Raw genomic sequence first — 26,169 nt, forward strand, 5'->3', positions numbered from 1 at the left:
ACAGCAGCTGAGCACTGGGCTAAGATTTTCATTGAACAAGATCTTTTCTATCCCACTGGATATCCCACCACAACTCAAGGTGTCCAACCACGATAGTTAAATATAACTTCCACATAGCTAACAATAACATTTGTAAAAGCAGTTGCCACACCGTGATATTACAAAGTAGTAAAAAAGAGACAAAAGGCAAAGTCAAAGCATTTGATGGGATTCCCCCCATATATTAACCAGCTGCTTTTGAATGCTTCAAGGAAGTAGCCTTCCAGGTGCCTTGAAGGCAACAATTAAGGGGCTTGACAAACATAACTTGGGAGTGCCACAGTCAGATAATACAAAAAGGCTCTTTTCCCTACAAACCATAGTCTACAAGGCCACCCAGTGAGGGGCATCAGAAGAGAATCTTACTTAGTAGGCTGACTCTTGCAAGAAAAAGCTGTCCTTTCAGCATCTAGGTCCGTGGCTTTTTCTCATTTAAAGACTGAAGTGAGGAACTTGAAGTGAGCCTAGAAGCAGATTGGCTAGCTACTAAGGGTTTTACAGCACTGACGGAATAGGGGGAGCCAAACACTTTAGCCAAACAAGGGAATCCCCATCACCGGCACTGCCCGTAATCATTCTCCAAGAACCACAGGAGAGCCCAGCCTAGAGATGGTTCATTAAGCTCGGCAGTGATTTAGTTCCAACCCCTAGGCTGCTAACACCTGGAGTTCCTGACATACCTTCAACAAGCAATCACCTTTTTATGAAAGAGGAACTGAGTGATGTTTCTTTTCATTACTATTTTACTTCCCCTTGTGAAATCTCCTGCTGCATGCTTAGCATATCTTTCCATGATGAGAAGAACAGGTAGAGGCAGTCGTGGCTGTGGAGGGGAAGCCTGAGCTCAATGGAACCAGCCCAACTGACTTCAATAACTGTGATGACTCAAAAGATACATCCTGAACATCAGTGTACTATCATCACAGTCCATGCAGCAGATTTCTCTGTGAGCATTTGCAAAGAGAATCAGAAACTTAATTACCACTTTTTCATCCAGGAACAGTTGATTGTTTATTAAAGTGCAACACTTATACTCTGCTTTAAATCTGGCATTCTGTGATTAGGAAACTCACATTCTTAATTAATCGTATTGTCAGATACCTTAAGGCTTGCACTTGGGATATTGCTCTCTACAGACTTGTTGCAGAATAATCGATTTTAAGGATCAGTCAGTTGGATTCTAAACTGCTTAGCAAGAAGCTGAGGAGAGAAGCTGTGAGCTGCCTGATAAAATATTAAATAAGGGGTGGGGCAAATTCCTACTTAGATTGTGATTCAGTGAGTGTATCACAGCATCAGGCAACACTGTTGGTTTCAGTGGTGAAAGTGTCCTGCACATTTTTCAGTGGTGACCATGGATAATCATAGTGACCTCGTCCTGGATGCCTTTGGTGTCATTTTCCCTGTAAATCAAATCTGAGAATGGACTTCATTTCCTGCTCATGATAACCATGAGTGTAGTATCCCGATGACACTTTGCAGGATTTGAACTTGGTGCCCCCTTCATATGTTTGTAATTATTATTTGTTCTTGTTGCAGCTATTATGGTGTATAGCAGCCTTCCCCAACCTTGCACTGTCCAAACATGGTCGGACTGCAACACCCAGCATTCCCAGTCAATGGCCCTGCTGGATGGGAATGCTGGGAGTTGCAGTTCAAATGCCTCTGAAGGCCACCAGGTTGCAGGAGGCTGGTGTTAAGTGAACCTTGGGGTGAATTTGGTAGTAGTGCTCAGGCTTCCTGGACAAAATGACTTTTAGCCATGTTGATTAAATGGAGACCTTGTGTTCAGAGGTTCACTACCTCTAAGTAATGGGAGGTGGTCACTGTCTCCATTCCTTCCTCTTGATGGAAACAGAATTCAGCCTGCTTTGATTCTAGCTTGACTGTTTTCACAGATTCCTTTTGATTTTCACCTGTTTTGCATGCCATACTACCTTGTGTGGACAGAAATTCAAATAAGCCCCTGGTCAAGTTTCTTGTAATCACTACTCTCACAGCTATGGGATGTTGTACTGTCCAGACCAATCAAGAAGGGAGGACAGGTGGGTTTACTCTGGGACCTGTTCTGGGGCTGCAGGCTAGTTTGTAAACTGCCCCCTACCTTTGGTCACCTGCACCCTCCCACCTTCTGCCAGCACAGCAAACTGCACCTGGGAAGGGTTACTGTGCTACTTCAGTTATGCACAATCAGCAAGAGTGAGGTGGGTGTGCAGACCTGGTCACTGTGACATTTGCATTTATCAGCCTACCAGTACAATTTTGCAGGAACTTTGATGTGCACGTGATAAGCACCCCAGTCTGCTTCTCACTTCTCCTCTTTCTACCCAAATAAGCCTTTGTCTAGGGAGAGCTGCATCTTGTCATCCCATGTGCTTGTTTTATGCTGATATATTTCTGTTGGCCTCTTGATTTATGAGGTGTACAAGTGGAATGGAACTGTAGGTCACTCTGTAGCCATTAAACAATGTGATACAAAAGGCTTAAAATTTTACCACATGCTTCTAACTCCATTCTGTGATTTTTTAAATCATGAATGAGGTTTTTTTTAAAATCCAATTTGTTTCTAAGTGCTTTAATCATCATTGGCAAGTTTCTGGCTGCCTGGATTAATGACTTGGGAAGAAATCTGAGGAAAGATCAAATGTCTGAAAGAATGAGGCTGCTATTTATAGCAAACACAAGGATCCCTCCCCATCGCCCTGCTGTCCTTCCCCACCATCCCCCATCCATTCCAGTCTAGCCCAAGTTCGGGGACTTCAGGCTTCCGTTGTGAAACTCAATCCAGCAGCAGCAGCTTTTTGCAAATGGCGGTGTTACCCTTTTATAGAAGGGCACATTCTCTGGTTAAGTGTGAGTGGTCAGTTTGTGCTTGTCATTCCTAAAGGTGACTTGCCCGTTGGTATTCACAGCTCAAAAGAAAGTCTGGAGCCCTCACGAGAGAGTGTACCTGAAAGTAGGAATAAAAACCACTGAGGAAGGACATCAACACTTCATGGCCCACTTGGTAAGGCTCCCATATCCCCAGGGCTTTTCTGTCACTGAGCCCACAGAAGTTGTTCATGTGCTTTGCTGACTAGAACCAAAACACAGGCTGCTAGCCTCCTAGGGAAAAGAAAGGAAAGAAAAAAAGAATGCAGAAGAAAAAGCCTTCTATCGGATGCCCTGGTGGAGGAAAGAGACAGATTCCTACCTAAACCAAACAGACTTGGTCCTCCTTCTCCAAGCCTGGCCACCCACATGGAATTCCTGGTTGCCTGTGGACTCTCAGACGAATTATGAAATTTAAGGCAGCTGTAGTGGACAAGAGATCCAGCCAGAATTTATGGTTAGGGATCCCAGGAACAGGTCTGGCCTGCTGTTGTACCCTTTAGGAACAACTTGATCTACAAAAATCAGCAGGTGGAGCTTTGTGGGGGTGGGGGATAGAGAAATGTGTTCAAAGCAGTCAGCAGATCAACTTCATGTTGAAAGAATAGAAGAAGGGTCTGCTAAAATGTGCAGCCCATAGTTGCAGCAGTAACTTGTGCAGAGCACATTTTAAAAGAAACCACACATGGATGGCATAACTCCTCCAAGGAGCTTCCAAAGAGAGGTTGAAGGTGGACAGCAGTAATATAAATCAAACGCAGTTAAGGCAGAGGTGAAAGTAGGGCCAGCAGGGTCATCCTGGGATGAATGGCATTTAATTAACTCTTGCCTCTGGACTCAGCCAATAATTGCTGCTTCTCTCTCTGAGTGCCAAACGACAAAACGTGCAGTGTAGTAGAGGAATGCAGGGGTGTGATCTGTAGAGTTTCATGTTGCACAGCAAATGAGTTTGCTGGTTGTTAGGGCAACTCCCCTGGTGAACAGTTGGAGTGGAGACACATGTCCTTCAGAACATCAAGGTCCACATGGTGGGAACACCCTGTGGCTGCTATGCATGAGCCCTGTGCTTCATAGGGATAAGTATCCCTCCCCAATGTTATTGATACATTGCAATATCAGTACTGTCCGCTATATCTTTAGCACATAATGCAGCTTCACATTGACAGTGGACCGTCCAGCAGTGCTAGTTTTGCAATGTCATAGGAAAAGTTGATTCAAGTAAGTCCTCTTTGTCCTCACCACTGTTCCCATCATCTGTTCACTGGACCCAATCCACCTGAAACCCCAGAGGGAAAGAGTGAGAGGAGCAGAGGTTGCCACTCCTTCTCACTCCTGTTGCTGTTCATTCGCTCACTCACTCACGCAGGAAAAATGAACTGGCAGCAACAGTGAGGAAAAGAGGAGCAGATCTGTTTCCAAGGTGTTCTGGAACTGGCAGTGGCCAAGAAGTGGGCCTCACAAGTGTCCACCAGTGCAGTCTCTTCTTTGTTTCTGTGGCCCCTTCTAGCTCCCATGCTTTGGTCCTTCCCTTCCTCTTACCCCTTTCTCTATAGAAGGAGGCTGGAGTACCAGAGGGTGCTCTGGCAGAAGGCAGTTCCTTCTTTCTCCCTCTTTTTTGAAGTGGAGAATGGAGAGTGTGTAGAAGGATGGTTGAACGAGGGGGTGTTGAGCCCATGGCTACATGCTATAAATCTTGTGCAGTGGTTATCAGCACTTTCACCTGTCCCTCGAAGAAAGATCTCTATGCTGTAGGAAATAATTCATTATGAATTAGAGTTTTGGAAGGCACACTGGCAGTGGACCATTTTGTCTAACAAAAAGAATAGTTTTAGTGGGTTTTGTTTGGGGTTTGGGGTATTGATACTCCAGGAGGGAGATGTCATTCAGTAGGCTTTAAAAAATATTGCTGATCATCTCTGAAAGATCCTTGAGTATCTGAGAGTATGGCTCATGCAGCTCGAGGAGAAAGAAGCTACAACTATTGGCAAGGTGCTTTTGACCATAAGAACAACATTCTAAAGCAGAGTGTTCTGCTAGGAGCATAGTCCTGGTGGTGTATGTGTGCTTTACTCTGAGACTTGTACACTTACAAGTGACATTAAATTGACTTTGTAACGTATAGGCCAAGGGAAACAAATCCTCTATTATACCTGAAGCAGCTGCTCCTCAGAGGGTTGCTTTGCTCTCCAGTCTGCTATGCCCTGCCCAAATGCTTCTCTGGTCTGAGAAGACAGATTTGGCCACAGTGCTTTGTTGTCAAAGGGCTGAGGAATGTATCCTCATATATTGGTGACATGATTTGCACATCATGTTTTAAGATGGTTTTTCACAAGGAGGAAGGTTACTGAGTGATAGCATCATTCCATGTGCATGCGAGGATGGCAGCTGTGTTGAAGTCCTAGACCTAGGCTAAAGGCATCACACCAAGACAAATATTATAGAAGATGTCAATTAATTGTCGCATTTCCATTGTTCTCGCATGAGTTCACAACAGTGAAAACCCTAAAATGCAACAGAATAAAATACATATGATCACCAATGGTATAAAAGGCTGGGGGTTCCACACTCATGTCTCTTCCATAGGAGGGGCATCAGTGCAGTGGCAGGACTGGAGAACTGCTGTCAGTGTCCAGCGTCAAACAAGACCAGCTTAAATGGGCCAGTGATGTGGTTCAGTACAAGGCAATTTCCTTTGTTTCTATGGAAGAAGGAGGCATGTTGTTGTGTGCCGCGGTTTTACGGATGAGACCAGAGACCAGTTGGAATTTTCGAGAGAAGAAGTTTATTTACCTGCAGGGACCACACTGGTTGGAGTGCGGTCCCAAGCAGAAGGAGGGCACCATTTTTATACTCTTTTACAACTATGCAGGTGCTTGAATAACAGCGAACAATAGGGGAACCCCACTGAGCTACATTTGCACATTTTGCACATTTCCCATGCTAAAGCAAGCAAGCGAGGGTGCAAGGGCGTGACGTTTGCGGTTATGCTTGAGCGTAGCCTGCTTTGTTTTCATCCTTACGTAGCGTGCCCATTCATTGGGGGTTCTTGTTCTTACGTGCACAGGACACCCTGATCATGCTTTTTACCCGTGACGAGCCGTGCCCTGGCTGCATGTTTCGATTATGGGGGGGGGTGGGGTTACAACACATGTGAGATCTTCAAGCTGCAGCAGGTTCTAGATGTAAAGGGTATGGTTTCTAAGGCGGGGGTAGATAAATGGAGATTACATGGCATCCTGTATACAGACTTCGTACTAGCAATAAGTATTTTCAAGGGGGAAATGCACAGTTCCTTCCCTTTTCCAGCAGCCCACATTGTTGCTATTCTATGGCCTGGGACTTACACTACAAACATATTAGATGAGGATGGTGTGGATAATCGAAGTTGTTGCAACTCCAAAGGAAATAGCAACAGATGGAAACATTCGGGTTAATATGAGGAAAGCTTGAGTCATTGGCCAGATCCCTACCACTTCAAAAACAACATTATTATTTGGTTAAAGCAGGCTCGTTTTCTTCTCCTTCAAAAAGATGCTCTAAAATTGTTTGTTTGCCACTACAAAGTACAAGGCTCCAGGCTGGCTGGCTGGCTATATGTTTTATTTAAAATAACATTTTAGTAACATACAATTGTTTCCATTTCAGGCTTGCTTATCTGAGTACTTTAGTTTGCATATTTTAAATATTTTAACCAGTGACAAAAAGGCTCCATTAAACGTGGAACACACAGACATGTGGTTTGGGAAATAGATAGATGCAAAGACGGGGTGCTTCAAAATTGCATGAGTCCTAGTCTGAGTGGCCAACATGGTAATCATAGCCTGTGCAGCACTGCTTGCTGTATTCAAAGGGACAGGGGTCTCCACAGCCATAAATGAAGCATATGCCACCTGTACGTTATTAAAATGTTACAGTGCAAGATTTTCAGATTTCTGCCTTCCATAAGGTTATGGACTAAATATCTTAATGTTATGTAGACTAGTGCATGGGCTATGGAGGGCATGTTGTACTCTCGAAAATTACTGAATGGAAAGCTCAAAGTTCAGTGCAGGCTTTCGTCTTTATTATTCTGTGGCTACCATAATTGAATACTTTCCATTCCTGTAGATAGTCTCGACACCTAATTTGCCTTGTTGAGTCACAATTTTGTTGTCTGCATCCTTCAGCACTTTAGCCTGTGATATGCTTGGCTGTCAGTCAGAGAAGATGTGTGCAGCAAAATACAGGCACTACCAAGGCTTTCCCAGAACTTTGTTGCTCCTGTGACGACTCTGGTTGCTGAAGAGGCGAGCCAAAGCTCTGTTTAAAGCACATATGACCACTGCAGCCTTTGGAACAGCTACGGAGAAGAACGGTGTTTTGGGAGTGATGGAAGGGATAGGAGGCAACACTTTCAAATGAATGAATTCGTTGGAGTGCTGTCATTTAATGTCAGCCTCATGCACTGAGTGTTTTGAGCATTCCATGTGATATTTGTTAGCTCCTGTGGATCCTGCAGACATGTGGGAATCCCAGTGGTCTTTAAGTGGCACTCTCATCAAGTAGCAATAATGATGGCAATAGCTTTCATATAGCACTTTTTGAGTATTCAGAGCGCTTTGCATGTATTACCTCGACCTTTCTACAGCAGCCTGGTACCATGGATATTTATTGCTCCCTGGTGCGTGTGAGTGGGGATGCTTCGAGGGCTGGGAGGGGAGGCTTCGAAGGCCACTTCTGAGCTCCAGCTGGAGCAAGCTGTCAACAGAGGAGTTGCTGTTGTTGCTGAGTTGTTGCTCAGCCGCTTAGTCAGAAAGCTACAAACCCTCCCGCACAGGTGCTAGACGTGCAGTTCCCCCGAATATCTCGTTTCCACTGTGCGATGTCCCCCTTCCAGTTAATATGAACAGAAGTGTGCAGCATTGCATACACAAGCTATTTTTTCTTTCCTTTATATCCATGGATCCATTGCAGTGACAGAGGCTCCCACTAGACTGCACTTGGAGCTATCTTGGCTGGCATCCCAGTGCCTTTGAAATGCCTGCTGGCTGGTGGTCAGAGAACAGCTTGCACAGGCGGGAACATTTATCCGACGTATTGGGAACAAGTGTAAAAAGTAATCTAGTTAGCACACTGTCAAATATCTGCCCAGCTTTGCCGGTTTCTTCCCAACACCCTTCGTTGCTTTAAATAGTTGCTGGGAACTGCACCGATCACAAAGTGGTATGTGGAGAATTGTGGGCTTCGTTCTGAGGTCTAAACTTACAGACGGACTGGAACAGTAACATCTATCTGAAATAGTTTCCACTGAAATTGTATCCTGTTTCCATTTGTGCAGTCTCCTTCCTGCCTCAGAAACAGCACCTGGGAGGCATGCCACACACCGCCGGAGCAGTCAGTACATACAGCCGCGAGCCAACCACAACGCCCGCTGAAGACACATGGCCGATGGCTAACGCAGGGCATGCACCTTATTGCTGCCCAAGGAAACAGCCCCTCTGAGGCAGGCAAAATCTTTTGAATCCTGAGCTGCACCAAGCAGCAAGGTCATGCGTTCGAATAGGGGTGCCACCAGTAGGAAGAGGAGCAATCTGGGACAAATTGTATTAATGAAAAATGGTTCCAGTAGACTTATTAAGGCTGCAACTTGGGACACAACCACTTTTCTGTCAATATTGATTTTGGCATAAAGCAAAAGAAAGAGTTTCGGGTTAGTTACCATCTGGTGTATTTGCATGATCATATTGGCATTTGGAGAATGTGGGTTGAATAGATCCATGCAGGGTGTGTGGTAAAGTCACTGTAATTGATTCACCATACAGACTAGAAATGCAGGTCTGTATTTACTGTGCCACAACGAGACTGCAAAAAGTTTGCTTCATCAGTACAAGTTTCCTTGCAAATGCTTAGGACTGGAGCAATGACAGGACTGCTTACTCAAGTAGATTGTGCTCAAATAGCGGTAATCACACAGACACTTCAGACGCTTTATTGTATAAATGAGGATGCCTTTGAAAAGCATTTAAACTCATAGTCCAGACTATGACTGCCAGGTTAACTAGGCCTCACCATGGAGAAGAAAAATTCATGCTGCTTAAAGATCTTCTCCGACTCTCAGTGTATTTCTTGGAACAATTCAGAGCCACTGTGGTCTAGTGATGAAAGCTTTTGACTGGGACTTGAGAGATTCTGGTCCTCATTTGGCCAAAGAGAGCATCTCAGTCTGACCTACCTCACAGGGTTGTTGTAAAGATAAAATGGAGAGGAGGAAGATGTAAGCTGCCTTGAGTTCCTTGGAAGGGAAAAAACCCCACAAGGTATAAACATAATGAATCTATAAAATACATACACGTCAAGTGAAATTTTAAAGCCCAAATGGATTGCCTACTCCCACATGAAAATTTCTGTTGTTAAGGGCGCAACTCCACAGATGTTTAGAGACAAAAAGTCCTGCATCTCCCAAGCAAGAGCACCAGTGTGATGTAGTGGTTGAGAGAATTGGGCTGGACTTGGGAGATCTGGATGCTCCTTTCCACTTGGCCATGAAGCTCATTGGGTGACTTTGGACCAGTTCCTGACTCTCAGCCTAAGCCACCTCACAGGACTGCAGTGCAAATAAAATGGAAATTATGGGGACTATGTAAACTGCCTTGGATTCCTTAGAAGTGCAAAAAGGCAGAATATAGATGTAACTAGGACTTTTTTTCTGTCTCAACATGTATAGGATTTCTCCCTTAGGTGCCCCTCAGTGTTAGACCAGAGCCTCTTTTCCATTGTTCATCAGAAAGTAGAATGGGTGGGGGGATAAAAATATTTTATTTTCATGGTATTATTTTTATAACAGGCACATTTGCTGTCCGTTCTCAATTGTGCTACAGGCTAATGGTGTTAGGAGCCTATAGTGTCCTGCAGGTTTAGGACACGATGCAGCTCACCTTGGTGGGGAAGACCGAGGGGCTGTGTGTGCAGGCTCAGTGTCCTTCCCAGATGTTAAATGTTGATGGCTTCTTCAAGGCCCCTCTTTAGGTCTTTTTATCTTTAAAGCAGATTTGGACTTAGAAGGGGGAATCTTGAATTTAATTGCACACTGAATGCTTTTGTATTTCTTTCTCTCTTCCAGTCAAATATATGAAGGAAATCTCTCCCTATTTTAAAAATTCCTCAACTGGAGCAACTGTAAGTTGGGACTCCTCACCAGCCTTTCAGAAGCAAGCTTCTCCTGCCCTTTCCTTCCGAGATCTCAAAGAAGGGAAGAATGTCCCATTAAAAATGTGCTACATATCAAGGAAATGTCTCCCTAATGATCCAGAAAACAGGTAACCAGTCACGTCATTCTTGTCCACAGTTCTCCCAACTTGTTTGCAGTGTGCAAGTGGTTTATGTACACAAATGCTGGCTGGGATGAAAGGAGCCGTAATCCAACAGATATGGAGAGCACCATATTGGAATAGACTGCTGTAATATATGCACAGTGAATTGGGCAGGGGGCACCTGTGGTCTTCCAGATGTTGGATTCAAATTTCCATTAGCCCCAGCCAGTGTAGTTCATCATTAGGGATAAGGTGGCTACCTGGTGTAGGGCCTTTTCAGTCATGGCACCCCATCTGTGGAATTGGCTGCCCAGAGATGCGCATCAAGTGCCTTGTTTGTATACATTTTGGTGCCATGCAAAGACTTAAAAAAAAAAAAAAAAATTTAGAATACCTTTGTAAGCCGCCCCGAGGCTTTTTGCAAATGAGGCGACATAAAAATGGTTTAAATAAATAAATAAATATTTTAATGTTGGACAGTTTTAATTCAAGTTTTAATTCTTATTTTAGGTTGGTATTTTAATTTATGAAATTGGCATTTAAATATTTGATGTGTCCAATCTGGTCATTGTATGAGGTCAACACAGTTGATGTCCCTGCTTTTATGGATGCTTTTATTTATTTTTATGGATTTTAACATTTTGTTTTGTTGTCTTTTAATTGTTGTAAACCATCCAGAGAGCCATGAGGCTATTATGACAGTCTATAAATGCTTAAAGAAGTGCTGCTGCTGCTGCTGCTGCTATAATTATTATTATTGTTGTTGTTGTTGTTGTAGCTCAACACCCATACATTGCAAGATTAATGCACCCAGGAGGCAAGAGAAGGCAAGATTGTGGGCTTAAACTGAACATTAAAGTTGCATCCAGTCAAGGTTTTGCAGGTCCATGGAGCAAAATTGATCAACCGCCTTTCTGAATTCAACCCTCTTTATCTAGGACTTATGCAAACTTTTGCTCCATAGCTGTTTTATATACTTAAATTTGTACCTCCATCCATTCCTTAGTTTGGTGCCAATCAACTCCTGTATGTATATAAATGTAGATGAAGACACCTATATTCCAGAATGCAGTCAATACATTTGCAACACTGTCCTCAGCTGGAAGTCACAACTGCATGATTGTCATAATACAAAGACACCTGAGCAACAATTTCTCAGCTTATACATCTAAACCCGAACTCAAGCTGTGAACCCAACAATGCATTATTCTAATGTGACCATGAGTTCTGCTATGAACTCACCAGCCACTGGGGAGCAGTGAGTTTTCCATCAGCAGAGTGGGGATAATACTAATAACAACAACGGGCCTGCTCCAGCTGCACAGAGCTGTTTGCTGTTGGTCACTGACTAATGTATAGGCAAGTCCTTTGAACAGACAGATTGAGTTGTGTGAATCCCAAATATCACTAGTTGCTTCAAACACTGGGCTGCGTTAGTAGAATGCTGAGGGGTTGACACTGAATGGCAAATGCATTGCTCCTGGGCAGATTTGAAAGAAGGAGCTGTTGTTTAGTGGGACCACCTGTAGGTGCTTCTCTCCAAAGCAACGACTCAGAAGCCATGATGGGCCATGTTAGGGTTCTTTAACCCCTCTGCATCCCCAATAAGTAGTGAAAGCACCCAGTCCAGATGAGGACATGGTATTCCATCCCCCTAAGGCATTGCAGCTTGAAATGCAGGCAGGGTGATGGTCACTTGCCGTGGTGACAGCTTGTGTTTTGGCTACAGGAAATATTTCAGTCTCATGTTAAGGGAAATTCTTCATGCAGATACCTAGAAGTGTGCTCAGCAGATGGACAGATTCCCTTGTTTCTTCGAGCGAAGGATGAAGCATCTGCCCAAGCATGGTTCAGTGCCATTCATAGCAACATCAGCGCCCTGTTGCCAAGAGTCAAAGAGGAGCTGCGGACCTTGCAGTCTGGAATTACCATTGCAGGAAGCAGAGACATCAAGCACATTGGCTGGCTCACTGAACAGGTAATGTTGGAACTGCACTGATCCCCATATAGCGAGCATTCACAACTTGCAGAAGGCAGCACTGGCTATTGGGCAGATAAAATATGCAATAAATAGATAAAACCCATTACTAGATAGTGGTTTGCCAACAAGTGTGCAGTGAAAAGTTTGGATCCAATCCTGACCTTCCGCCAGTAAAATGGAAACTGCTGGTGGAACACTTTCTGCTCCTCAACTACAGTCCCTCATGTGCCCCGCATATCTGTTCTGGAACGGCTTTGGAAGCAGGGGACTGCAAGGATGAGGTGAGCAAGAGGAAGCCCTCTTGCACAAAGGTGGATTATGCTGCTGCATGTGTATTTTCTTAATTTGCAGATGCATATGTATAAAATATGCATAATGCTTGGAGGAGGCATCTAAAGAGCTGATCACCTGGTTGTCTGTGGTAAGTAAAAAAAAAAAATTCTGGGCAGGAACGCTTTGCAGAAATGGTTTCTTTTTCTTTCTTTTTATACCACAAATGACTAATGCAGGTGAGTGGCTGATGAAAATGTTGGCAGACAAGCACCGTCTAGTGAATTAATGGTCAAGGCTAAGCAGGAATTCTGCAGATGTCTGGGTATTTAGTCACATGAATTTATGATATTTCCTTCTACTGAACTAGACCACTGACCTGTCTAGCCCAAGACTATCTGTTTTGACCGGCAGCAGGTCTCTTACTGACTCCCAGAAGTAAAGATTTGGAGGATGAAACCAGAGAGTTTCTACATGCAAAGCATTTAGTTTTTCATGTTTGTTTCTTTATTTGTGTTTTATAAAAATTAAAGGGCTCTGACTTTAATGCTTAACATCATGACATGATATTACACAAAACTAGCATTAGTGATAAAGCTGAGCAGCAGCCAGTGGTCCATGGAAGAGCTCATGCTTTGCATACAGAAGGGCCAAGATCCATTTCACGACATCTTCAGGTAGGGTTGGAAAGGGCCCCTGCCTGAAAACCTGGAGATCTGTGGTCAGTTGGTATAGACAATAGCAATCTTGTGGATCAGTCAGAATAAAGCCAGATCCTATATTCCTAGGAACATCATTCCATGTTACCAAGCTTTTAAAAGTAGAAGAATTTGGGCACATAAGACAAGGAAAAAAATAATGAGATTCACAATAATTCTAGCTTTCATCATGCCCAATTCCACATATTCAAAGGTCTCTCCATGCCCACCCCAACCTTAGTTCAGCTGAAGGCAGCATGCTTTGAAGAAGAATGCACCCTAAGAATCTGAGCCTGCCCCCTGGCTGTACCTGCCTCCTGCCCTGTTTGTAAAGCAATATGCACATCCATTGTGGGCTGCTGTCTCAGTGTTAGTTCCAATTTTGTCTTCATTTCTGAAGAAAATCCCCCTCCATGCTCCAGAGCATGTGACCTCACTTGCAGTCATGACTCTATGAAGCACATAGAGGGAAAATTAAATAATTGTGTTTTTAATATCAAGCATGTTTATACTGCAATGCTGATTACTGCTATCCTTTTTCAGTGTCATTTCATCAAATCGGATGAGTGACTGAATACATTCAAATGGCTTCCATTTATGGCTATGGCTATTGTCTGATGAATAAAGCATTATGTGATAAAAGCTTTATATGACCAATTTAGCAACTACATTAACCTCATTATCCACTCAAGGCTTCATAGCAGAGCAGGATCTCAACTACACCTAAATCCAGATTGCTTTTTGCTGCAGCCATCACTGAAATTGTAACATTGCTTTTTACTTGAACTCCAGGAGGCTATCTGGCAAACCCAAGCCACCACTGATTTGCATTTGGGAGGAGACTTCTGTCTCATGAAACCATGGGATTAGAAGGGATCTCCAACTCTATCTAGTCGCCCCACTGCTGATGCAGGAAGTACATTATTATAGCACCCCAACAGGTGGCCATCCAGCTTCTGCTTAAAAACTTCTAATGAAGAAGAGCCATCACTTTTCAAGGCAGTTGTTCCACAAGCAGCCGGCAAAAATTATCAGGAATGCTCTGACAATTCCATGATTTTAAAGATTAAGGCTAGTACAGCATGTCATTCATCTGCAATCCTCTAATGGTGAGGACAGATCTTGCACACTCCAGGTAAAAGACGGCTGAACCTTCATTAGTACTGTTACTGTTAACTGTTACTATTACTGTTGCTTTCGTTTCTATGCTTCCCAGTAGCCAAGGCATTCTGGGTGTACATAAGCATAAGTGCAACAGTAAAAACAGATACAATAAAAATACAAATACCGTAAAAGAGTAGTTATCCAGAACTACAGGATAGTCTGAACTTGTTTTTATATGTTGCTTAAGACAGTAAGCAAGCAAACCCACAGTTTTCTGTTTTTATTGGATGGTATTACTTATGTTTATACCATTTTTGGAGTATTTACAACAGAAACCACATAGGACTTCCTTTTGAGGATAGTGCAATGTACATATTTTTAATCAATGGATTCATTCTGATGACATTTAGTCTCTTAGAATCATAGAATCATGGAACAGTAGAGTTGGAAGAGGCCAAGAAGGCCATTGGGTCCTATCCCATGCTGTTGCAGGACACCAATTTACACCAAAGAAACCTGATGTACACAGACACCCCTGTGTTCCGGCCTTTCTCAACCTGTTGTTCACGCGTTCTTCGTGCACATGGAAGGATGCAGTCCAACACACCTGGAGGGTACCAGGCTGAGGAAGGCGCTTTGCTCAAATGCATCTCTCATGAGATGGCAGTCAAGAACAAAAACTCCATCCTGCTTGTCGTATTTTTTTCCTGTTAGATATAGCAAATTGGGCATTGCCCTCCACACTGTGCTTCTGTGACAGCTACCTTTTCTCTGCAGCTTCCTGGTGATGGGACAAAGAACATCCTTGCCATCCTTACAGAGAAGGAGCTTCTTTTCTATAGCAGTTTCCCACAAAGCAGAGATGCCCTGAATAAGCCAATGCACAGCTTCCCTCTCATAGCCACCAGGTAATGCAAACTGCAGTTGGAAGCATGCATGCTTTTCTCTGTCCTGCATTGGACCCTTTGTGGCTAGAGAGCCACTTTCTGAATAGTTGGGTTACAAAATCTTGGCCGCAGGGAATGATGTCCTCCTTAACTTGATACCTCCTTCCCCCTGCATAGCCTCTCTAATCCTCTCACTGTACTATTTACACTGTACTGCCTTAGATGGAGTTCACAGGCACCAGCAAAGAGCAGCAGTCTTCTGTTAATGCAAATGGAATGGCTAAAAAAGTGGAAGCTGCCTTCTTTTTATGGTTGGACTCAGGCGGCAAGTGGTTACATAACTACTGCTTTAAATCAACTTTTTGGAGACCACTCCATATAAGTTGCTATTCTTGTGCGCTGGTTTTTAATACAGAACTTTCTTTCCTTCCCAGCGTGTTGCAAATCATTCATTCTGTTGGAATGGGAGGTTCCCAACAGACATAAAAGGATGCATACAGTTTTCATGTGATACTGCAGCCACTTGGCCAGTTGCATTCATTCCCAGAGTGAAGTGGCAGACTCTAGACCATGTGAATTACTAAATATGCCTTGTTAATTATCCTTCAATAAAAGACACTGATTAACTCAGGACTTGGGTAATTGCTTTGTCGAAAGGCATTGAAAATGTGTAGATTTTGACCCACTTCAGTATGTGAACAATAGAGTGATTATAAAAAAAAAATTTACTCATCCACACTAAGATCCGGATTTTTAAAATGCAACTAATCACTTCTTCGAAAGATGCACAGGAAGGGTTCATTCTGGGGTCAGGATCTGTCATAGGGCCATTTAACACTCAGCAAAGAAGCAAATTCACTTTGTCACCAAGTCTGCACTGAATAGGAAGCTATTACCACTCACAACTTCCTATTAAATGTACATGTGGGATTCATGACATTTATCCCTCACATTCATACTTAATTTTTTGATGGTACAACAGATGTTTTATTTAAAAATATTTATACCACTATTTTAAAAAAAACACACCCATAAACAGTTACAAAAGTTTTATTGAACAGTATATACAATAAAATATAAAATAACAGAAAAGACTAAAATCAGTTGTAGCTAACAAAAGCAGCTCTAGACAAAAAGGCAAGAAATAGTGGTGGGAAAACTTGCTAAAGCTCATGGATTAATTCAGAAATTATTCCAGATCGTGTGAGTGAGTGTGTTTCTATCAGAAGATCTCCAATAATTTTTGTCTGCAAGGAGTCTGAAAAATTACCTGCCCATGTTCAACTTCCCTTTGTTCCTCAAGGCCACTCTGATCAAACAAACACTCCCTTTTCCTTCTCATAATTCAGCAGCAGGGGATTATGGGTAGAATACAAAAGGTATATATTTTCTTCCTCTTCCATTATGCTGGCTAACAGATGCAGCATCTGCGATGCAGGGGATTACAAAAAATTGCAGTAGTTCGTTCAAGGGCTTCTGCACCCCCGCTGATTGCACTGTGAACCAAAGATGGGGAGGCAATAACTCCTCTGTGGCTCAGCTTTGAGCAAAGCCCATCGGAAAATGAGAAGCTTTACTAGTTCCAGCATCTTCCTTTGGCTCAAGTTTCAACTGGAGAAGGATGTTTTAGCTTTTAAAGTCAGCTTATCACTTTGAGATATACTTTAGAACCCCTGATGTTATTTCTGAGCCTGGCTCAGGAGAATTTTCCCAACCTTGCTAAAGAACAAGCAAACAAAACAGCAGGCAAATACTTCAGATATTTTAGAAATACTGCACCTAAATGTATTCAGTATGTTATTGTCTGATTTGAGAGCAATTTGATAGCAATACATTAGAGATTTTTCTTCCCCTGGAGTGTGTAGATTGTCATTCTCTATCTGTGCCCTCTTTCTTTTCCAGGCAGTTTCCCAACTCTTTATTGTGCCAATCTTTTTTCCTTGGAAAGTACAGAGTATCCTGCTTGGGGAAAGGGCACAGGTCTTGGGTTTGGTCACAAGAACGTAAGAAATGACATCCTGGGTCAGGTTCCGCCTAGTCAGTTTAGTGCAGTGTCCTGTCTGCCCAGTGATGAATCACTTTTCCTTGGGGAAACTGCAAGCAGGACACAAGGGCAATGCTGCTTCCCACCTGTGTTCTGCAGGAACTGATGTACGTAGGCTTACTGCCATTGATACTGGAGGAAGCAGAGAGCCATCATGAGCGCTCACTCATCCATGAATTTTTCTAGTGCTCTTGTAAAGACATCCTCTTTATGAAAGAGGGAGAAAAATATATTTCCACACACTTTCTCACCACTATGCATCCTTTTGTACACGTCTATCAGGTCTCCCTTTATGCACCTTTCTTCTAAGCTAAACGATCCCAGCTGCTGTAACTTCTCTCACAGGGCAGTTGCTCCAGCCCCGTGATCTTTTTAGTTGCCCTTTCTACACCTTTTTCCCAAAGCTGCAGTGCCCTTTTTAGGTGTGGTGGCGAGGTCTGTACACAGTCTTCTAAGTGTGGTCGTGCCACATATTTGTACAAGGGTTGCCTGGTCTTGGCAGTTTTCTTTTCAGTTCCTTTCCTAATTATGCCTACTGTGGGGTCTGCCATTTTCACTGCAGCTGACACTGTGTTGATATTTTCATTGAAATGTCCACCACAACCCCAAGATGTCTATGGTCAGTCACACTAGCCCAGGTCCATCATCTTAAACCTGAAGCTGGGATTTTTTGCCCCAACATACATCCCAGTATACTTGCTTACAATGAAATACATGTGCCATTTTGTTGCCCATTCTTCCTGTTTGAATAGACCCTTTTGGAGCTCTTCACAATCATTTTTGTTTCAACCACCTTAAATAATTTGGTGTCATCAGCAAACTTGGCTAATTAACTGCTAACTCCTAGTGTCAGATTTATTAATAAGTTGAAGAGCACTGGCCCCAGTACGGAACCCTGCAGGACACTATTGTTAAAAACCCTCCATCAAGAGAATATATCATTTATTCCTATTTCCTTCTCCCTGCTCTTTTAATTCATAAGAGGGCCTCTCCTTTTTCCCCATGACTGCTAAGTTTGTTCTGGAATCTTTAATGAGGGTCTTTGTCAAAAGCCCCTTGGAAGTCCAATATACAATGTCTACCAGAGCATTCTGATCACATGCTTCTTCACATTATCAAAGTACTCTAGAAGGTCAACGAGAGAGAGCTTACCTTTGCAGAAATGATGTCAATTCTTTTTCAACAGGGCTTGTCCTTCTATGTGGTTGCTACTTTTATCTTTAGCAATGCTCCCAACCATTTTACCTGGGGCAAAGGCTGTAACTTCCTACACCCTCCCTGAAGTGCTTTTTAAAAATTGGTGCTACATTAGCTATTCTCCAGTCCTCTGAAGGCTGATCTTATGAACATGTTACATATTTTTGTTAGAAGATCAGCAAGTTCAGGGGAGATCAGGGGAAATCCTGAAGAAGTCTAGTGTGGATACCATCTGGGCCCAGTGGTTTTAACTTTCAGTTTGTCAGTAAAGCTGAGAATGTCATTATTTGTCACCCCTATTTGACTCAGTTCCTCATACTTCCTTCCTAAAAACATCAGTTCGGCCATAAGCATCTGTTCCATATATTCTCCAGTGAAAACAAGTGAAAAACAAACAAAAACTGTGTTTCTCTGTGATTTCTTTATCCTCATTTAGTATTAGTTTCATTCCATTTTATCCAGTGGTCCAACTGCCTCCCTAGCTAGTTTCCTGCTTCTGATGGATTTAAATATTTATTGTTGGCATGATGCTATTAGTGACATGTTCCTCGAAATGGTTTTTCTGCTTCTCTTACTGTCTACTCACATCTCCTTTGTACAAGCTTGTGCTCCCCTTTCTTTTCCTTATTTGGGCAAGACTTGTATTTTCTGAAGGAAGGTTTCTTTTCCGTAATGGCTTCCTTGACAGCGCTCATTAACTTCTTGGATTTGGTGCTACCGTTCTTAACCTGAAGTATGCATCCTAGCTGAACTGCTGTTACAATAGTTTTGCGTAACCACCAAGCATTTTGAAGATTTAAGCCTCTTGACACTGCTTTTCAGCTTTCTTTTTTCAAATGCTTTTTTCTAGAATTTTCCCACTTTGAAGTCATATATGACTGTGTTGAACTTTCTGGAAAATTTTCTACTTACATATTGAATCTGATGGCACTGTGGTTTACTGTTTCCCATCAGATCAACAGCCTTTACAAACTGCACTAGGTCTTGTGCAACAGCATTTTGAATGAAATCCAGGATGACCTACCACCCCTGGTCAGGTCCATGACCTACTTTTCTAGGGGACAGTCATTTAGGACATTCACAAATTTATTTATTTTATTTATTTATTTTTGGATTTATATCCTGCCTTTTTCCTACAAAGGGCTCAAGGCAGCTTACATCTCCTCCTCCATCTTATCCTCACAACAACAACCCTGTGAGGTAGGTTGGGCTGAAAGTCTGTGACTGGCCCAAAGTCACCCAGTTGGCTCCATGGCTGAGCGGGGACTAGAACCCAGGTCGTCTGAGTCCCAGTCCCATGCTCCTAACCACTACACCACACTGGCTCTCAAATGTAATCTCTTTGTAATGACCGGAGCATGCATGCATTCTGTCATGTGGGGGTGGGGAGGTGATAGTGGAAGTCATTCATTACTGCAGCACCTCATCATCTGACAGTCTCCTGGATTCCATTTTCCACCTCAAGCTCACCCTGAGCATTCTGGTCTGGGAGACAGCAGCATGCTGCTAGAACTGAATTAGCTTTGGAGCCCATTATTATAACCCACAGTGCTTCTTCTGAAGAGTTCGCCCCCTTTAAGTTTCCTAATCTGCTCAACAGTAGGCTCCCTTTGATCTACACAGCATCAGCCTTCCTTGTCCTTCCTACAGAGTTTATATCCAAATATGACTGCATCCCATTGGTTCTCTCCATTCCAGCAGGTTTCATGATGCTAGCTCTATACTTTCAAACCAGGCTTTCTAACTTCCCCATGTTGGCCGTGAAGCTTCTAGCATCTGCCTAGAAACACCTATGTGCAGAAGCCCTCCCCCCCAAAAAATATTTCTAGCATGTGGGTCTTCTGTTAAGGCACTTAGGCCTCTTTGACTAGCTATCATGTTTCAGCACATGCTAATGGCCTGTTTCCTCTTCTTTCACATTTGGGTAATTGGAAACATTCTCATTTTTATCCCCAGGGGATATTTTAAGCCATTCTTTCCATCCTCTTCCAGCTTTCCTCCAAGGTTCAAGTTAAAAACTCCTTTGTCACCTTTATGTTCAGTGCCCAGCAGTCCACTTCCATTCTGGTTCAAGTGAAGCTTGTGTAACTTGTGCAGGTCCAGCATTTTCTGAAGTGTTCATCAGTGCTTAAAAAGGTTGAAACCCTTTGTCCTGCATCACTCTCTCATCCACACATTGAGGCTTCTCATCTTTTCCTGTCTAGCTGGCCCTGTGTGTGAAACAAATATCCTTTCAGAGAAAGCCACCTTGGTGGCCTTGAATTGCAACCTACCTAGTATCTTAAATTGGGCTGGCAGGGCTTTATACCTACATCACCCCATGTTATTACTACCAACATGGACTACGATCACTGACTCCAGCCCAGTACTATCCACAAAGTGACATAGATGGCATATGATATCCACAACCTTTATACCAGGCAGGCAATGTAGTCTGAACAAGTCCTGTTGTTTATGCATCTGAAGATCGGATCTCTTCTATCAACAGCCACATGCTTTCTGAAGCACTTCTTTGGCACAAGGGCATATTTGTGAGCCTTCTAAGGGATGGGATCATTTCCCTCCTTCCCAAGACTCCCAATCTTCATGACAGCAGAACAGCCATCACCCAGGGATTAGGAACTGTTGTGTCCCCAAACATCCCATCCACCAAACCATCTGCCTCTTTTCTGAAAGCCCATCATCTTGGCTTTAAGGGAACTAACTTGGTTCAGCCGCACGCTTCTGCATGAGGAGTTGCTGTTTGTTTGGGAAATGGTTTAATTCTTAAAATGAAGCAGAAGAAACTAGGAAATATTATTCATATTTGACGGGGGAGGGAATCACTCCTTACAGAGACTTTTCTAAGGTTCTGCTGCCCTCTTGTGTCAAAGGTCAGAAAAAGACTAGAAGATGATAATCGTCAGTCAAGGGAAATAGGTAACTTTTTCTTCCCTGGCCCCAAAACTTAAGAAGATCCCTGTTAGAAAAGACCATAAATCCATTTTCTCCAGCATCCAGTTTCTCACTCCGGCGAACAGCTTATATCCAAAGTCCACCGCAAGTGCTTTAATAGAAACAAGCACTCTCCTTGCCTGCCAGCTTATGGTAATTGGAGATGCATTGCCTCTGAACATGATGCTTCCATTTAGCATTTGCAGCTAATGATTGCTGATAGAGCTATCCCCCATGAATCTGTTTAATTGCACTACTTAATCACCTCTTGTTGGCATCAACCACCCTGAGACAGGAGTCTCCTATGCCCATAATGTGTCACTCCATTACTATTTTCTCATAACTTGTCCCTCCATTAGAATGAATTTTGCTCCATAAATACAGTTGCACAGCCAGATCCAAATGCATTGATGGCTGTTTCCAACTGAGTAAGCACATTTCTAAATGTGATCAAATTTCTCCCTTTCTAAAGGGGTTTCTTTTTTGAATTGGTTAGAATAATTTTTATAATACAGTCCTATGATGTCTACTTAGATATTCAATGGGTCTTGCTCCAGGTAAGTGTTTATTGGACTACAACCTGAGCAAGTGATTTGCGAATGCTAGGAAGAGATTGAGGTGAAGTTCAAGTTTTAGTTCCAGCACCCAGACTGTATTTAGCTTATTTTGTTGTTAATTGTTAGACATTGTATAAGGACATATGCAAAGGTGTGTGATAAAGGAAATATAATGAAGAAAAGGGTACTTAATACTACAGTTAGGATCATAGTTGAGAGGCAGAAAAATTAATACAGTTATGGTTGCGTTATAAATGACATTAGTGTGACCTCTAGTGGCCATTATCCCACATGACTGATCCAAAATAAAAATTAGGCTTCTGCAAAGAGCAGTGATGGTAAACCTTTTAGAGACTGAGTGCACAAAAAGCAACCCAAAACCCATATATTTATTGCAAAGTGCCAACACTGCAGTAAAACTGAAACCTGAGGATTTACTTTAGCAAAAACAACTAACAGCCAGTGCAAACAAATATATATATACACTTTGAGTGCACTAACAGGGCATGTGAAAGCTCGGACGAGTCGTGACTAATGAGTCGGGGCAAGCGATATGATCATCTGGTGGCACTCCTCCTGTCCGAGCATGTGCATGGCCCCCATGTGTGTTGATGCCCAATACTTGGCTGCTGAGGCGAGGGTGGTGAGACTTGGCTCACGTGCAGAGTGGGTCTCTGTGCCCACTGTGGCACGTGTGCCGTAGCTTCACCCCACTGGCCTAACACTCCCCTGGTGCAAAACCCCTAACCCTAATGTAGGGATAAAGTTCCATTGAAAAGAGGGCGATTTTGAAAAAGCATTCCTGCAGTAGCTTTTTCTACCCAGCTCATCATTTCTGCCCTTTCTAAACACATTCCAACCATCAAAATCATGCCAGGACAACTGGTTTTTCTAACCCTAACCCTACCCTGGTGCAAACACTAACCCTAATATACGGCTAACTTTCACTTGAAGATAATGTGATTTTGAAAAACCCCTCCTTGAGTAGCTTTTTCTGCACAGCTACTCATTTCCGCCCATTCTGAACACATTCCAACCATCAAAATCATGCCAGGACGCCTCGTTTTTCTAACCCTAACCCTACCCTCGTGCACACCCCTAACCCTAATAGAGGGCTAAAGTTCCATTGAAAAGAGGGCAATTTTGAAGAAGACTCCTTTCAGTAGCTTTTTCTGCACTGCTCATGACTTCTGCCCATATTAAACACATTCCAACCATAAAACTTATGCCTGGACACCTCATTTTCCCAACCCTAACCCTACCCTGGTGCACACCCCTAACCCTAATATGGGTTTAAGTTCCACTGAAGAGAGGGCAATTTTGAAAAAGTTTTCATTCGTTAGTTTTTTCTGCACTGCTCACCATTTCTCCTCATTCTGAATACATTCCAACCATCAAACTCATGCCTGAACACCTCATTTTTCCAACCCTAAGCCTACCCTGGTGCACACCCCTAACCCTAATATAGGCCTAAGTTTCCATTGAAAAGAGGGTAATATTGAAAAGCCTTCCTTCAGTACCTTTTTCTGCACTCCTAATCATTTCTGCCCATTCTGAACACATTCCAACCATCAAAATCATGCCAGGACACCTCGTTTTTCTAACCCTAACCCTACCCTCGTGGACATCCCTAACCCTAATAGAGGGCTAATTTTCCATGGAAAAGATTGTGCTTTTGAAAAAATCTTCCTTCATTTGCTTTTTCTGCACTACTCATCCTTTCTGCCCATTTTAAACTCATACCAACAATGAAAATCATCCCAGGACACATTGATTTTCCAACCCTAAACCTACCCTGGTGCATACCCCAAATCCAAATATGGGGCTTTAGTTCCACTGAAGAGAGGGCAATTTGGAAAACGATATATTTCAGTAGCTTTTTCTGCGCTGCTCATGATTTCTGCCCATTCTAAACACATTCCAACCATCTAACTCATGCCTGGACACCTTGTTTTTCCAACCCTAACCCTACCCTCGTGCACACCCCAACTCTAATATAGGTTTTATGTATTTTTTATTAAAATCTTTCTACTTCAAAATTACTACTACCGAACGCAAAAGTCCATAACAAACGTCAACTTCAATCTCTTATCTTACTAATACAATTTGTCTCCTAACTAACTTAACTCTAATACATATATACACCTATCGCTAAAGTTCAATATCCTTCCTTAGGTACAATTTTAACAGTCCTTGTATTTGTATCTAGTTGCATTTTTTTTACCTCAAATATTATTATTATGCAATAGCTGGAGTGCCACCAGCCATCCACGACCAGAATTTCTTCCACTTTGCTGTCGGAAGCCTTCCTTTTTCCACCTCACTTAGTCTTTATCCTGTCCAGGATGAACTTGATTGCCTTCTGCAAGTTATAAGGTGATTGCGGCTTGATTTCCTCCTGCCTCTGAATGATCAGGGACAGAATTACAGTCGAATTTATCAATCTGATGGTACTCCAGGGTGTCAACCAATGCTGCCTTTCATTAACAAAAGTCCCTTCCCTATTCCTTTTCCTTCGCACCGGTTTTCCTGGTCCTCTGATGCCTCCTTCTGGTTCAATGCCTGAAACGATGCTCTGCCACTGCTGCTCCTTCAGCTCCGGTCAGTCCATTTTTCTCGCCAGTTCGGCCCAAGTGTCTCTGGCTCCCGGACACAGCTTTAGAAAGTGTTCATAAGTCTCTCTTTGAGGGGCCTCTCCTGCCAGCATCTGCTTTTCACAGTGTGCCCTTGGATATAGCTGTCTTTCTATGGGCACCCAAGGCAACGATACCTTCAACTTGTAAATTTGGTGATAAAAACGCCAACTGGATGTCCCACAGGCTATAGGGAATCCTCCTGTCTGTGAAATATGTTATCGGAAACTCCTGCTTTTTCAGGTACTTCGAGAGGGCTACCTTTGTCAGGTTTTTTTCCCTCTGCAGTCTATAGCAATTGATGTCCAAAAGCTGCCTGTACACGTTTCTCTTTAAGCATTTGATAGGCCTGATGATGTCCTGGAGCCATTCGGCTTGGACTTTGTACCGTTTAATCTGGGCGTACAAGTCCCAACAGAAGTCTGGTCCTGTCACCTTTGTCACCAATGGGACCAGTTAGTTTTTCCTGCCCCACTCTCTTTAGTAAACCAGAGACCTAATAGCTTAACTCGTTGTACCCTTTCTGTGCCTTCCCCTCCGATCCCTTCAGAGGACCCTACCATTGATACAATGAGATGATCTTCTTTCCCACCCAAGTCGATAACACAGCTTTTCTGATAATTTATCCATGCTCCAGATGCTTTCCCATATATGAGTTTGGCCCGTTTCATTTCCTCTTCATCGTTCACCAAGAGGGAAACGTCATCGGTGTGCACTACAAACTTGACCACAGCTCGTGTGGACTGGGGAATCCCTCGACCCAGTCCCGAGAGTCCCTCTTCTAATAGCAATTTGTATAAGACCGTATCTATAACCAGGACGTACAAAAGCGGGCTGAGGAGGCAACCCTGCCTGACCTCCGATTTTAATGCAATTCTTTTTCCTCTGTGGCCATTGACTTGCGGGGTCACCGAGGCCTCCTTATACAGCAGCTTTACATACTGCACGAATCTGTGGGGCAGCCCTTTCCACTCCAGAGTAGCCCACAAAAATTCATGATGAACACAATCGAAGGCCTTGGTTTGGTCCAGCTGCATAATTTTCCCTTTCCACTTTTTCTCCCTGGCCAGCTCAAACAGCTCTCTGAACAAACATAAAGAATCTAACATGCTACGACCCGGTACCGCACTGGTTTGACCGGGTACCACAATTTTCGGAGCTAGGAGAGCTAGTCTTCCATTCAAGATTTTTGCTAAAATGCGATAGTCTACATTGGTTAAGGCAATCGGCTTCCAATTCTTTACCAAAGTGAGATCCCCTTGTTTTGCGAAAAAAATGAGAATACTTTGATAAAAAGAGTGAGAGAGTTTGGGTTGCTGCAACAAAAAATTAAAGACTTTAGTTATGGCAGGACCTATCCATGTCTTAAAAAGCTTGTAAAAATTCCAGCCTAGGCCGTCCAGACCAGGTGCCGATCCGCTCTTTCCTTGCGTGATGGCCATCTCAACCTCTTCCTCGGGTTTCTCTAATTCTCTCAGGTCTTCGTCTGCCAGTCCTTGGTGTATCACATTTAAGTCCTTTTGGGGAAGGCTGTCGAAAAAATTCTGTATCTCCTCCCCCCGGATGGCTTTCTGTTGATAGATCTGAGTAAAGTAACGTTCCACGATGTCCAACATCTCACTGGGACGGAGGGAAGCTGCGTCATCCTCAGAGAGCCTCAGGCCC

The 26,169-nt window shown here is 43.2% G+C and overlaps 1 protein-coding gene across 1 annotated transcript in view; it reads left to right on the forward strand.

The window, feature by feature from the left end:
• SNTA1 (syntrophin alpha 1) overlaps positions 1 to 26,169 on the forward strand; it is a 76,371-nt gene that overhangs the window by 37,986 nt on the left and 12,216 nt on the right. Inside the window, exons 3-5 of the mRNA XM_044447505.1 lie at positions 10,010 to 10,205; positions 11,970 to 12,177; positions 15,030 to 15,160. Of these exons, the coding sequence (XP_044303440.1) occupies positions 10,010 to 10,205; positions 11,970 to 12,177; positions 15,030 to 15,160 (535 nt within the window). The remainder of the gene's footprint in view (positions 1 to 10,009; positions 10,206 to 11,969; positions 12,178 to 15,029; positions 15,161 to 26,169) is intronic.

Source organism: Varanus komodoensis, unplaced genomic scaffold, assembly GCF_004798865.1.
Source record: "Varanus komodoensis strain SLA01 unplaced genomic scaffold, ASM479886v1 scaffold52, whole genome shotgun sequence".
NCBI lineage: Eukaryota > Metazoa > Chordata > Lepidosauria > Squamata > Varanidae > Varanus > Varanus komodoensis.